This window comes from Eulemur rufifrons, chromosome 15, assembly GCF_041146395.1.
Source record: "Eulemur rufifrons isolate Redbay chromosome 15, OSU_ERuf_1, whole genome shotgun sequence".
In the NCBI taxonomy this organism is placed as follows: domain Eukaryota; kingdom Metazoa; phylum Chordata; class Mammalia; order Primates; family Lemuridae; genus Eulemur; species Eulemur rufifrons.
The window spans coordinates 102,749,299-102,762,473 of NC_090997.1; the positions used below are offsets into that span (position 1 = coordinate 102,749,299).

The 13,175-nt window shown below is 44.1% G+C and overlaps 1 protein-coding gene across 1 annotated transcript in view; it reads right to left on the reverse strand.

Moving 5' to 3' along the window:
* LOC138395078 (plasminogen) overlaps positions 1-13,175 on the reverse strand; it is a 41,235-nt gene that overhangs the window by 6,232 nt on the left and 21,828 nt on the right. Inside the window, exons 11-16 of the mRNA XM_069487466.1 lie at positions 8,527-8,708; positions 7,550-7,698; positions 6,016-6,109; positions 3,925-4,051; positions 2,058-2,132; positions 1,479-1,619 (exon numbers count right to left, since the gene is read on the reverse strand). Of these exons, the coding sequence (XP_069343567.1) occupies positions 1,479-1,619; positions 2,058-2,132; positions 3,925-4,051; positions 6,016-6,109; positions 7,550-7,698; positions 8,527-8,708 (768 nt within the window). The remainder of the gene's footprint in view (positions 1-1,478; positions 1,620-2,057; positions 2,133-3,924; positions 4,052-6,015; positions 6,110-7,549; positions 7,699-8,526; positions 8,709-13,175) is intronic.

Genomic DNA, 13,175 nt, shown 5'->3' on the forward strand with positions numbered 1-13,175 from the left:
CTGTCACCAAGCCATGATAATAGCAAATGTGCTTTGTGACAGAGCAAGGTGCTCCCTACTTGGGACCCCCGTTTCCTCATCAGTGAATGTGACAACAGCACAGTTAGGAGAATCCGGTGACGTGCTCCATATCTAATGAAAGAGGACGGGGAATTAGCATCTCACGAAAGCAAAATGGTATTGTTTTCAAAGACCACTCACAGGCCTTAGAGTTCCAGCGACTCCCAAACTTGAGGACTCTGATTTTTAGACTTGATTCTATTTTAGTAAGTTCAAGGTGGGGTGGGGGGAGGTGGGAAATGAGAAATGCCCTGTTCTAATTAAGAATCATCGCTGTTGCCAGCTTTGAGCAGACACACTTTCTCGGAGGCACCAGCGTAGGCCCGGCCTCTCACACAGCTGCTGGTCACTCCTGCTCCCTCACGGGGACACTAAATGCCTTGGACTCTGTAACTCAACAAGTGGCCTGTCAGAGAACACTTCCAGAACCCAGCATTTACTAAAATACGTGTTCAAGCCATCAGGTTACCCTGACAAGCCTCTGAGGAGGAGGAGGAGAGGAGCCTTCATGTTTGCGTGTTTGCTGGGGCTGCAGGAGGGCCCTGGGGAACACGAGGAAAATCAGATACTTTTTGGACTAAGCCACAAAGGCCCCTTCTCCCCTTTCCAGAGTGCCGACATCCCAGGACCTCAACCCCGGTTTACAGCCTGGAGCAGCTGCCCCATGTTTGTGACCCAGGCCCAGAGGAGCCACCCAGACCAGCCGCTCGCACTGGTGCGGGGCCACCTCCGTCAGGCCGGCGCACCCCTGATTCTGGAGCCCGTCAGCACGGCCCGCGCCCGTGCGCCCGTGTGCCCTGCCGCCCGTCCCGAATGTGCCTGTTCTCAAAATAGCTGCTGTTGGCTAGCTCCACTGGGACCTGTCTCCAAACAATCCTGACTTTAAGTGACATAAGCAAATTGATCAGTTCATCAGGCTTAATAAAACATTCCAATAGGAAAAATAAAATCAAAGACAACTATAATGATAATAATACAATTCACGTTTGTAAATCGTGTGTGGGTTTTTTCCCACATTATAGGTTTTTTAAGTGCATTGAAATATATAATCTCATTTGATTCTCTCAAATAGGTTATAAGGAGAGGAGAATTGTCAATCTGGAATAACTGACTCATTCTCTCATCACGAGCGTGTGTTAACTGGTGAACATTAAGTGAGAGCCGCAGGGGTAACAGCGTCCCTTATGCCTCAACTCACTCTTTTTGCACGAGGAAACTGAGTTCTGGTGCCTTTTTCAAGACCACAGCTAGTCCGTGGCAGGGCTAGGGTTGAAGTCTGATGCTGTCCCCAAAGCCCTTGAGCCTTTAATGTCACAGATGGCACCTCCCCCCTGCCTTCAGCAGTGACGGTTATAAAACCCAGACATAATACAAATGTCTTCACCAGCTTAGGGCAAAAACCACAGGTGAGCCAGTACCTGCTTAGCTTCAGCAAGGCAATGTCTGCTCGGGTGGGCTCCAAGAACAGCCTAGACACTTCGATTTGCTGAACATCTGATTTGAGATTCTTTTCTTCGTGTGCGCCCAGGATGACCTTGTATGCTGAAGGCCATCGGGACCTAGGAAAGAGCAAAACATGGTCCGGCCCCTTCACTGGCACCCATACATGTGGCCCTGTCTCCCCGAGATCCTCAGCCACCCAGAATCAGTGACCTCTGAGAGGCAAGAAAGGAAATTCACAATTTGCCTGAATCTGGCACTGAAGGAATATTCTAGGGCTCCTCTGGCTGGGACCAATGCCTGTCGCAGTGACCAGCTCTGACTGGCTGTTCCTAGCCCTAGAAAATCACCCACCCTGAGTCTTTCCCCTGCAGTTTCTCCGTGGAAACACTCCCCTCCTCTCTCGTCCGATTGCCCCGGCACTTCTTCCCCAGCTTCTACGCATGCGTGCCCTGGCCCTCAGCGTCACCGCCAGGGACGGGAGATGGGAGGAAGGAAGGGAGGGGAGGAAGATGCCTTTAAGACAAGCCCTCTCATCGGTTTTCCCCGAAACCTACCTCTCCAAGCAGTGGGCAGCAGTCAACACCCACTCTGGTGAGATTAAAGTGCCTCCGCAAAAGTGGTCTCCGTATCTAGAAAGAAAACATGCCAAGATTTTAGTTCAAATTCGATGGTTTACTCTGCTCCATGATACAGAAAGCCAGAAAGACATGTTCCCTTAATTTTGATGACGTTGATATTCCCAGAGGAAAAGGCTATCACCCCAACATCAGGATGGTAGTGACTTTGAATTGTGCTCCATTAGTGGGACTTTTCAGAAGGTCCCACACACACTGCTCTAGGATGGCTGTCGAGGTGCAGGCACAGCCTGTCCACAGGAGACAGAGCTTAGTGGCCCCAGCATGGAGGCCTACAGCCATGGACTTGACCCCTTATCCCTGGGCTCCAACAGAAGTGACCAGCCAAAGACCTCACCTCAAGGCCTCTTTTTCTGTTTTTGTTTTGAGACAGAGTCTTGTTCTGTCACCCTGGGTAGAGTGCAGTGGCGTCAGCCTAGCTCACTGCAACCCCAAACAAACTCCTGGGCTCAGGTGATCCTCCTACCTGAGCCTCCCAAGTAGCTGGGACTACAGGCATGTGCCACCAAGCCCGGCTAATTTTTTCTATTTTTAGTTGCCTGGCTAATTTTTTTTTTCTATTTTTAGTAGAAACGGGATCTCACTCTTGCTCAGGTTGGTCTCGAACTCCTCAGCTCAAGCTAATCCTCCCACCTCGGCCTCCCAGAGTGCTAGGATTACAGACGTGAGCCACCGCGCCCGGCCTTCCTCACGGTCTCTTTTGCTTCTTTATGACAAGATGTACGCCAGCTCTGATGAACATTCTTCTGAGGGCCTGGTGTGATCCCCAACAGCAGTGATTCATGGGAGTCTTCTGATCTCACCTGAGAAACTTTACTTTTGGGGGATGCCCCTAAATCACTAACTCTATACGACCACTTAGGCACATGGTAGCTCACAGTAATGGTGTGAGCCGCTCCAAACCAGATTGTAATGAACAGAAATACAAGTTGCAAGTGCATGATAGCAAGCACGTTACTAAATCGGTCAGGAAGTAGACCACGCACAGTCTGGGGAAGAATGAATTTGAAATATGTGGAAGGTGAAGACCCTGTAGCAAGGAGTTGCTAAACGGTAAGGTAAAGAAAAACGAACTGAGCAACAGTGCGCCGTGGAAGGACAGCCCGTCAGTGGGGAGCAGCACCTGAGCTCACGTGCGCTGCGGGGGGACGTGAGGAGGAAGCAAAACGGGGAGCGGACAAGCCTGGTTCACACGTGTGCTTTCTGGGAGCCCCAAGAAAAGGGAATGTAGGAGAGGCACGTTCCACTGAAACGTAGCCCAAACTGTCCGAGCTCAGCAGGGTCAGACCGATCACCCTTAAACCACGGTGGTCACGAACTAGCATTTGTTCATGTGTTTGTGATTGAGTGAGTAGCCTCTGCATTAAGTTCAATGGTTCACAAAAGTATATAAAAAAGGAATCTGTATCTCTGAAAGACTGTAGATAATTTTGTCCTTGTCCCCCCACCCCGCAAAGTGTCACATTTCTAAAAATAGCCCTTTGTTTTCATTCTACAATGAGGCAACACATAGCTATATAAACACTTAAAGCATCTTCAGTATTTTTCCAGCAATATCGGAACTTGGCACAGATTACCATGTCTGCAGATTTTGGTGATAGCTGCCCAGATCATGGAAAAGAACCCAGAAAAATATAATTTTTTTATGTTTATAGCTTTTTCCCCCTCCTTTGGCAAATATAGAAATATTACTGATGCCTCCGCAGCGTTGGCTCGGTGTAAACGCAGAGAGGCTGTATACAGGGCTTCGTGCAAGGACGGTGTGAGCTGCTTGCAGGGCTCTTACCTTGTTCTAAGGCTGATCTGCCAGGGCCAGGAGTGCGGGTGGGCCACACAGCCACCCACCACCCTTCCGGGACATTTCTTGGGCTCCACTTGAGGCTTCCCACAGTTGAATGAAGAGGGTGAGGGTGCTGTGGCACAAAGCAGGGAAAAGTCGCACGTGGGTCAGAGGTGGCAACTCGGTCATAGAATTCAAGATAAAGTCCAAGGACTGAATTTTTGACATCTCAAAGCCCAAACTAAATAGTAAAATCATAAGCATCTTTTGGAACATTGTCTCTGTTTCAAAAGTGGTATTAACACAGAACCCTCTCCTTTCGAGGAAATATAAGTTTTTTTAATTATTTTGTTGGAGAAGTCATACAGTAAGTTGGTGTAGCTAAGCATTAGAACGAGATCTTTTCTAAGAGGACCTTGACTGGCACAAATGGTTATTTGTAATTGTTATTCTGGCTTGATGAGAACATCGTCTCATCCTTCTTGTCATCATCATCTTTGTCATCACCATCTAAACCACGTCAAGTTTACTGAAGACTATAGTTGTCATCCCTGCTGAGAGGCAGTATTATTTCCATGTGAATCTCTGTGTGTGCACGGATGTGCGTGTGTGTGTGTGTGTGTGTGTGTGTGATTGCATGTAACCAGGATAACTGTCCTAAGTTGAAATATTGCTTTCTTTCAGCCAGCTTCAGAACAGCTCCTCCAGGGAGCCTCCTATGACTAACCCAATGCCGGGGGCGACATGCACGCACTTGCCTTTGTTCTCTATCTACCTCCTACCTGCCTTCCCTCTGCAGCCAGCCTGCCGTCCCTGCAGAGTACGGTTAGCGTCCCATCTTTCATACTTCCCACTAATGCCTACAACAGTGCGGGGCTACAAAGTGTGTTCAAAGATGCTTCTCTGTTGTCTGTAGCACTTCAGGGTTTTCAGAAATATAAACGTAAGCCATTGTTAGTAACAATTGGAAGAGGAAATCCTTTCTGTCCTAATCAAGCCGAAATTCTACACTCAAATGAACTGGGAACCTGAATTTTCCAAATAACTTTCCATTTGCATGGCCTGCTCTGAGAACCTATACATAGAAGTCTTTTTCAGAAAGGAAGCATGGAATATAGCTAAATCGTCCTCTCTAACACTGAGCTCAGATTCTGCTAGTGTGCCTTACAGATAGTTGATGTGCACAAATGTACCAAAAGAATAGCCAAAGAGATGATGGCACCCTGGTCTTAACTATCGAAAATAAAAGTGAAAGTTTCTATTCATTTTTACTTATTTATTATTTGGACTGAATGTGTTGGTGGAAATGAAATAGTTATTAAAATCCTTGGCCACCAGAGACTCCCGCTTTCTCAAGCAGGAGTCAGGCCTGGGTATCCCACCAACCACATCCTTCTGTAGGAGACGGGTCACAAGACCTCCTCGTGTCTGGTCAGAACCCTTCTCACCAAGCTTGGGGTTGAGCGCACTCGCCTCACACCATGGTGAGGTGGGGGACCTCATGTTCCATTGAAAAAATCCTCCTCCCATTCTTTCTTCTTTCTCCACTCTCTAAGAACTTGATTCTCGCACAGCCGCAATATGGGTGAAGCTCCCAGAACAGCAGCTGTGAGGTTCCTGCACTTCCCTCCACGGGAGTCAACGGCGCACAAGTCCCAGCACAGCTGTGGGGCCTGACGCAGGAATGTTGGGCTGGGCTCAACCAAAGGCAGCCTGTCATGGGCAGCGGGCCCGGGCAATGGGAGGCACTGGGGTGTGCCAGATGGGGCAGAAGAGACAGTCAGGACTGGAGGGTGGCCACTGACCCCATCAAGGGACTTTCAGGTGAAGGGGCTACCAAGAGAGCTTCTGCAGAACAGACAAAAACGGCCAGTAGAGAAAAAGCCAGCTATCACTCATGCTAAACCCAGAGAGCACAAGGCCCTCTTCATTAATAATGGCCAAGTTGCATCTCCCTAGCAACTTTACCTCTCCTTCCTCCCTCCTGCTCTGCCCCAGGAGTGGCCCAGACGCACACCTGGCCACTTATCTGAGAAGCAGTTTTTTGTTTATTTGTTTGTTTTTGTATTTTCGTTACAAAAAAAGAAAGCAGCTCACCACACTGAGGGATATCGCAGTAGTCAAAAAGTTTCCTGGGATTCGTTGTGTAGCACCAGGGACCGTTGTCGTCACCATCAGGATTCCGGCAGTACTAAAAACAAGCAGGTGTGTGAGCCGTGGCCCACGTGGGGCAGAGGGGGAGGGTCTTAGAGACCAGCCACAGAGGACAGTGGGACATTACTAAGTAACTCAGATGGTCCCTGGTTGACTTCAGCAGTCGTCTAACACATGAAGCCGGCTCACTGTCCATTCAGAAACTTTTGTTTCTATGGATTGCGTGCCCTCCATGGGTCAAGACACAGAAAGCCAGTGTCTTCCTTTTCTTTCCTGTGATATTGTGATATAATAAGAAATATATGTTTCTTCTCTACCCCCCAGTTCCTGTTGCAAAACTTCTAAATCCCTTGGAATTTTCTGGGCTGTAGGAGCATCGTTTGCTCTAATGAAACAACTCTTGGCGGGCTTCTGGTAGCCTCAGGATGGGGGCTGTCACCAGGGGAACCAGCTATGTGATTAGAGGGTTGGAACTTTCAGCCCTACCCTTCGACCTCTGGAGAAGGGGTGAAGGCCAAGTGGAGCACCAGCGGCCAATGACGCAATCGCTCATGCCTACAGATTGACGCCTCCATGAAAATCCAAAAGGAGAGTTTCTGGATAGCTCAACGCATGGAGGCACCTGGAGGGTGGCGTGCTGGCGGGGGGCTTGGAAGCTCGAAGGCCGCCTACATGCTCTGCCCTGGGCATCTCTCCCACCTGACTGTTCACCGCTGTCCTTTATAATAAATGGGTAAATGTCAGTAAAGTGTTCCCTGGGTTCTGTGAGCCGCTATAGCAAATTAATCGAATGCAAGAAGGGGTTCTTGGAAAAACAGATTTATAACCAGTTGGTCAGAAGTACTGGTCACAACCTGCAACTTGTGACTGGGGACAGTCTCGTGGGATTTGATGTTATCTCCAGATACAGGATGTCAGGATTGAGTTAAATTGTAGGACACCCTGCTGGCTGTCAGAAGCATTATGCTGAGCGGCGAGTGAGAGTGGGGGACACACTTTGGTTTTCCAGACTTCTCTGCACATATCCCCCAAAGTTAACCATCCCAGAGAGTGTATGAGACTAGGGGAAATCCTGCTGGGTGGGGTGCTGTTGGCCCGTCAAAATGTTTTCTAGAAAAATCTGACTAAAATGTCATGAAGTGCATCTCTAATCACTAGAACCTAGAGGACAAATACTAGAAACTGGAAACAGCACCCAATAACAGAAGCATGCAAGAAATGTCACCAAAGAGAAGTGAGAGGCCTGAGAGTGACCACAGCACGGGGCTCTGCCTGCCTGTGCCCACTGCACTTTCCGTGCCAATGCCAGTTATATTTAAGCTTAGTCCCCGGAAATTGCTCCAATTTTTTCCTCTTACCCCCAACCTTTCTCACTAATATCAAAGATCAGTCCAGGATGATTTTCTGTAATAGGATCAATTCTGTTTGCAAATATTGGTCAGCAAGAAACAAATAGAGTCCAATCAAAGTGGCTTACGTTTTTTTCCAGATCTGCCCGTGGATTTGTCTCTGGAGTGAAAATGGTGTGACGATGGGGCTCCTGAGCAGCCCATCCCTGGCACGGAGTCCCGGTGACAGTGGTGGCGATCTTGCCCCGATAGTTTCTGCCGTTCCCAACTATGCAGTCTGCAGGAAATGCAATGGGCGGTTACGCACTACTCCATGGACCAGGGCCACAGGGAATAAATGCAGTCCTGTCGGTTTCTCTAGATGACACGCTCAGTGGTCACATTCCTCAGAAACTGGAATGCTGAGATTGCAATGAACACTGCCTAATTTAAGAAATTACCAGATATGCTTATTGGCTTGGAAATAATCACATATTTAGAAGTAGAACTTTGGCTAGGACACTAAGATAACCAGTTTCGGCAGGGCGCTGTGGCTCACGCCTGTAATCCTAGCACTCTGGGAGGCCAAGGTGGGAGGATCGCTTGAGCGCAGGAGTTCAAGACCAGCCTGAGCAAGAGCGAGACCCCGTCTCTACTAAAAATAGAAATAGATTAGTCGGGCAACTGAAAACAGAAAAAATTAGCTGGGCGTGGTGGTGCATGCCTGTAGTCCCAGCTACTCAGGAGGCTGAGGCAGGAGGATCACTTGAGCCCAGGAGTTTGAGGTTGCTGTGAGCTAAGCTGACACCATGGCACTCTAGCCCTGGCAACAGAGCAAGACACTATCTCAAAAAAAAAAAAAAAAAAAAGATAACCAGTTCCATGACAAGGTGAATGGTAAGTCAAGCACCCTGGATGATTTGCACAAGTCCTAAAATCTCTGTTCACCCACAGAGTACCAAAAATAACAGTTCTGGCTCCCCCAGAGAGAACGCTGAGGCCTCCTTCCACATGGCAGACCCACCGCCAGCACTCGAATGCCTGTGCAACATGGAAGCCTTCTGCATCAGAAAGATTTTCCATCCCAAGGTCCAAATACGTAGATGTGCGGCCAGAGATTTCTTACCTTGTTCAGAAGAAGACTCTACACTTGGAACTTGGGAGCGAGTTGGAGGTGCAGCAAAACTCACTTCTGCTTCTGAGCATTTCTTCAGGTTACAGTACTCCCACCTGACACTCGGATCGGTGGTATAACACCAAGGGCTTTTGTCAGCATCCGGATTCCTGCAGTAGTTCATTTTCAGGTCACTGTAAATTCCAAAATAATACAGGTCACAAGAGGTGGGAAAATCTTTGGGGGCACCCGGCACCCTCTAAATTTTGTTATAACAAAGTGTTAACAAGTGATTCGGAAATGTTCCCATTAAAGGAACAGTAATAATACCATAGGCACAAACAATCCTTAACTTCTAAACAGCTGTGTAAATTTCAAAGATAGATGACAATTTTTATTTTAAAAAATCAAGAGTAATATATGCTCCATTTAAAAACTGAGACAATACATAAACATATAAAAGAAAGTATCAGAATATCCTGCTTCCACATTCTGTAAATACATTCCTCCCGCATAAACTGATACAGATTTTGAAGTGTGTATATTAGATTTTTATGACGATATAAATCTATCCATATCTGTCACTATCTCTCTCTCTCTCTCCCTGACTATATAATGATATGTAAGTTGGAACTAAAACATACTGCCCCAAGGAAGAAATGATATACAAGAGGATAACATTCCCAGGCCATCCCTCTTAGTCTATTTACTCATAGTGTAGCTAAACTGCTGTACATTTACAATGAAAAACAATCATGAAAATAATACCACTATAAATGTGGTATTGGGTAGATCAAGTGGGTTTGAGTTTGAAAGACTTATATGGAAGCTAGCCCGGAAAACCAGCCCCCAGGCAGGATGTGGTTTCGTGTGGCCACATTCCTGGCCAGGAGATCCTGTCCTGCTCCCAGTCCACCCTTTGCTGGCTGCAGCCACTCGAGGCTGAGGGAATGGGGATGACATTACGGAACAGTGAGACAGAAAGCATAAAGGGAGACAGCTGGGTAGACTAGGGGACCCGAGGCAGTTGCGTGGTTATGGAGGAGTCAGAGAAATTTGAGTAAGAGACAGAGTAGGGGAGGATCCTGGGGAAGCCTGGAGGATGCAATCCCCTTGGGCTTCCCAAGAACATTGCCCACCCTCTCAGAATCCTCAGCCTTGGCACCCCCTCTGCAATGCCGATGCATGACCTGCGGCTGTCTGAGAAAACCTGAGCCGTGTGGCGTGCTATGGGAATGCAACACCGAGGCTGGAGATACCGTAAACACGTGAAATGTCTCGAGCCCCGGCCCACTGTCTGGGAAAGCCAGTCAACAAGTTTCCAAGCAGCTGTAGGTGTTAAAAAATTCTTTTTATATGTTGCTGGATTCAATTTACTAGTTTTTTGTTAAGTCTTTTGTGTTTATATTCACAACAGATAATGTTCCTTGCCATATACCCTTGTCTATTTTCTTGTATCTGAGATTTTTGACCTCACAAACTGAGTTCAGAAGTGTTCTCTCCTCTATTTTCTGTACTAGACAGTAAATGATTGGAGCTATTTCCTCCTTTAATACTAGATAAAATTTCCAGTGAAGCCATCTGGGCCTGGAGTTTTCTCTGTAGGAAGTTTTTTTGATTTATTAATATATACTAATATATTAAAGAATATATACATATATTTTCTTTAGACTGTTCAGAAATCAATTTATTCATTGTCTGATTTACATATTTGTTTTTCATCAGGAATTAGTCCATATAACCTAAGTTGTGGAGTTAGTCAATATAAAGTTGTTCTTCATATTTTCTTATCTTTTAATATTAGAAGGATTCTATGATGATGCCTCCTCTTTGTCTCTGTACCTGATGTAGGTGATTGTACTGTCACCTGCGTTCATGACCACGTTAGCCAGAAGTTTAGCAATTATATCGATCTTTTCAAACAACCAATTTTTGTTTCACTGACTTATTTAATTGTTTATCTATTTTCTTTTACATTGAATTTCATTTATTTTTATTATTTCGTTTCTTCTGCTTACGGCAGGTTTTATTTGCATTTCCTTGTCTAGATTCTTATCTTAGATCAACAGTTCTCAATGATTTTGGTCTCAAGACCTCTTTACACTCTTAAAAAGTATTGCGGATCCCAAAGAGCTTTAGATTTGGTGATATACACTATTAACATTTATCACATCTACTACAAATGAGAACTTTTTAAAATGTAAGAATACATTTTCACACATTTGTATTAGCCATCAGAGAGATGGTATCATGACACATTATGTAGCCTCCAGAAAATTCTGCTATATCCTTGTGAGAAAATGAAAGTGAAAGAGGCAAATACAATTTTTTTTTTTTTTTTTTAAGTGTTTTAACTTCAGAGACTCTCCAAAGGGGCTTCCGGAATCCCCAGGTTTTTCCAGACCACACTTTGAGAACTGTTGGCTTAAATCATTGATTTTTAAATGTTTCCATTTTCTAATAAGAACATTTAAAGCTATAAATCCCTAAATACATTAGCTATATTCCACAAATTTTGATATATTGTGTTTGTATTATTATTCAGTTAAAACATTTCTCATTCCTTCGTGATTTCTTCCTTAATTCATGGATTATTTAGAAATTTGTTGTTTCATTTCCAAATATTTGGGAATTTCCTGAATTTTTTATTATTTATATCTCATTTAATTCAGTTGTGGTCAGAAAACACATTCAGTATTATTTCAATATTTTGTAATTTATTGAGACTTGTTTTCAGGCCAAGCATATGGTGTATCTTGGCGAATGCTCCACACACATTTGAAAGTGTGTTCTGTAATTTGGCATAGTATTACATGGGGTATTTTCCATTAAACCTTCTATATCCTTTATGATCTTTTGTCTATTTGTGCTATTATATTTTGTTTGGGGAGGATTTATAATTATACTGAGAGATAAGGAAATCTCCAACTATAATTGTGGACTTATCTCTTCAGTTCTGTCAGCTTTTGATTCCTATATCTGAAGCTGTGTTATTAGGGTACAACACATTTGGCACTGTTCTGTCTCAATAAACGATCCCTTTTTACTTATGAAACATCCTTTTTATCTCTGGTATTATTGCATGTCCTGAAATCTGCTTTGTCTGATATTAACATAACCACTCCGGCTTTTTTTGATTCATGTTTCAATGGTGTATCATTTCCCCTACTTTGGTTTTTAATGACTGTCTTTACATTTCAAGAGCATCTCTTGTAAAGAGAACATGATTGAGCTTTGGTTTTTTTTCAACTTGACAATCTCTGCCTTTTAACTGGCATGTTTAATCTTTTTACATTTAATATACTTTCGATGTGGATAAGTATAAGTCTACCACAATGCTTTGTGTTTTCTGTTTGTACCGTATCTCCCGTATTCTTTTTTCTTCCTTTCCTTCCTTCTTTTGAATTAATTGAATATTCTTATTATCTATTCTTGTAAGTTTAAATATTTTTAGTCTCTCTTTAACCTCACATTCAACCATGTATTAATATTACATAACTTCATGAAGAATGCAAGACACTTACAACAGTATGATTCTGTTTATCCCCTACATTATTTACGCTACTGTTTTCAAAATTCAACATATGTTAAAATAAAAACACACTGTTCTCATTTTGTTTCAAGTAGTCAAAAATCTTTTAAAGAAATTAAGAATTGAGATAAATAAAATCTTTTATATTTACATTTACCATTTCCAGGATTTTTCATTACTTAGCATAGATTAAAGTTCCCATCTGGTCTTAATTTTGTTTAACATCTTTTATAGAATAGACATGATGGTGAAAACTTTTTTCAGTGTTTTGTTTGCTTTCTTGGGGGAAGAATATGTATTTATATAACATTCATATTCAAATGAATATGAATATTCAAATGAATATTTTTAAATTACTCTGCCAATTCTATCACTTCTGGGTCTGTTTGTATTGACTGATTTTTCTCCTCATTATGGATCATACTTAATGCTTTGTGTATATCTAGGAAATTTTTAAATTTATCTCAAACATTATGGATGCCACATTACTGACCAATTTGATTTTGTTTTTTTACCTCTAAAGAGTGTTTTTTTTTTTTTTTTCTTCTGGAAGGCAGTTAATTTACTTGGAGATCATTTTAGCCATTTTAGGCTTCCTTTTGAGCTTTGCTAGGGTGTTTCTAGAGTAGCCTTTCTTCTAGGAATACATGATGCCTACTCCTAAAGCATGGCTTTTCTGGGGTCTCTATTGAATGCCCAAGGTGTTCAATGAGGACTCTCTTCTGTGGTAAGGCAGAACGCACATAGCTCCCCATGCTGTGGGAACTCCATAATCTCCAGTTAGCTCACTGCTCCCTGGTAGCTGTTCTTTGCCCAGCAGTTATTCTTTGTCCCACTTCCTTTGTATGATATCTCCCAGTACACCTGCAGCTTTCTATTTTGCCAAAGACTTGAGGAGACATCTGTGCATATTCCTGGAGCTCTTTCTCTCCACAGATCCTCTCTCATTATTACCCAGCCTAGCAAATCCCAGCTGCCTTAGGAATCCCAAACTTCAGGGGTTGGAGGTTGGAAGGACATGATTCCATGGTGGAAAGATTGCATTGATCTTTCATGGGGTTGTGGCATGGTTCTGTTCCCAAGTGTCTGGTCATTTGTTCTCCTGAGTTTTGCATTAATGTGGCCTCAC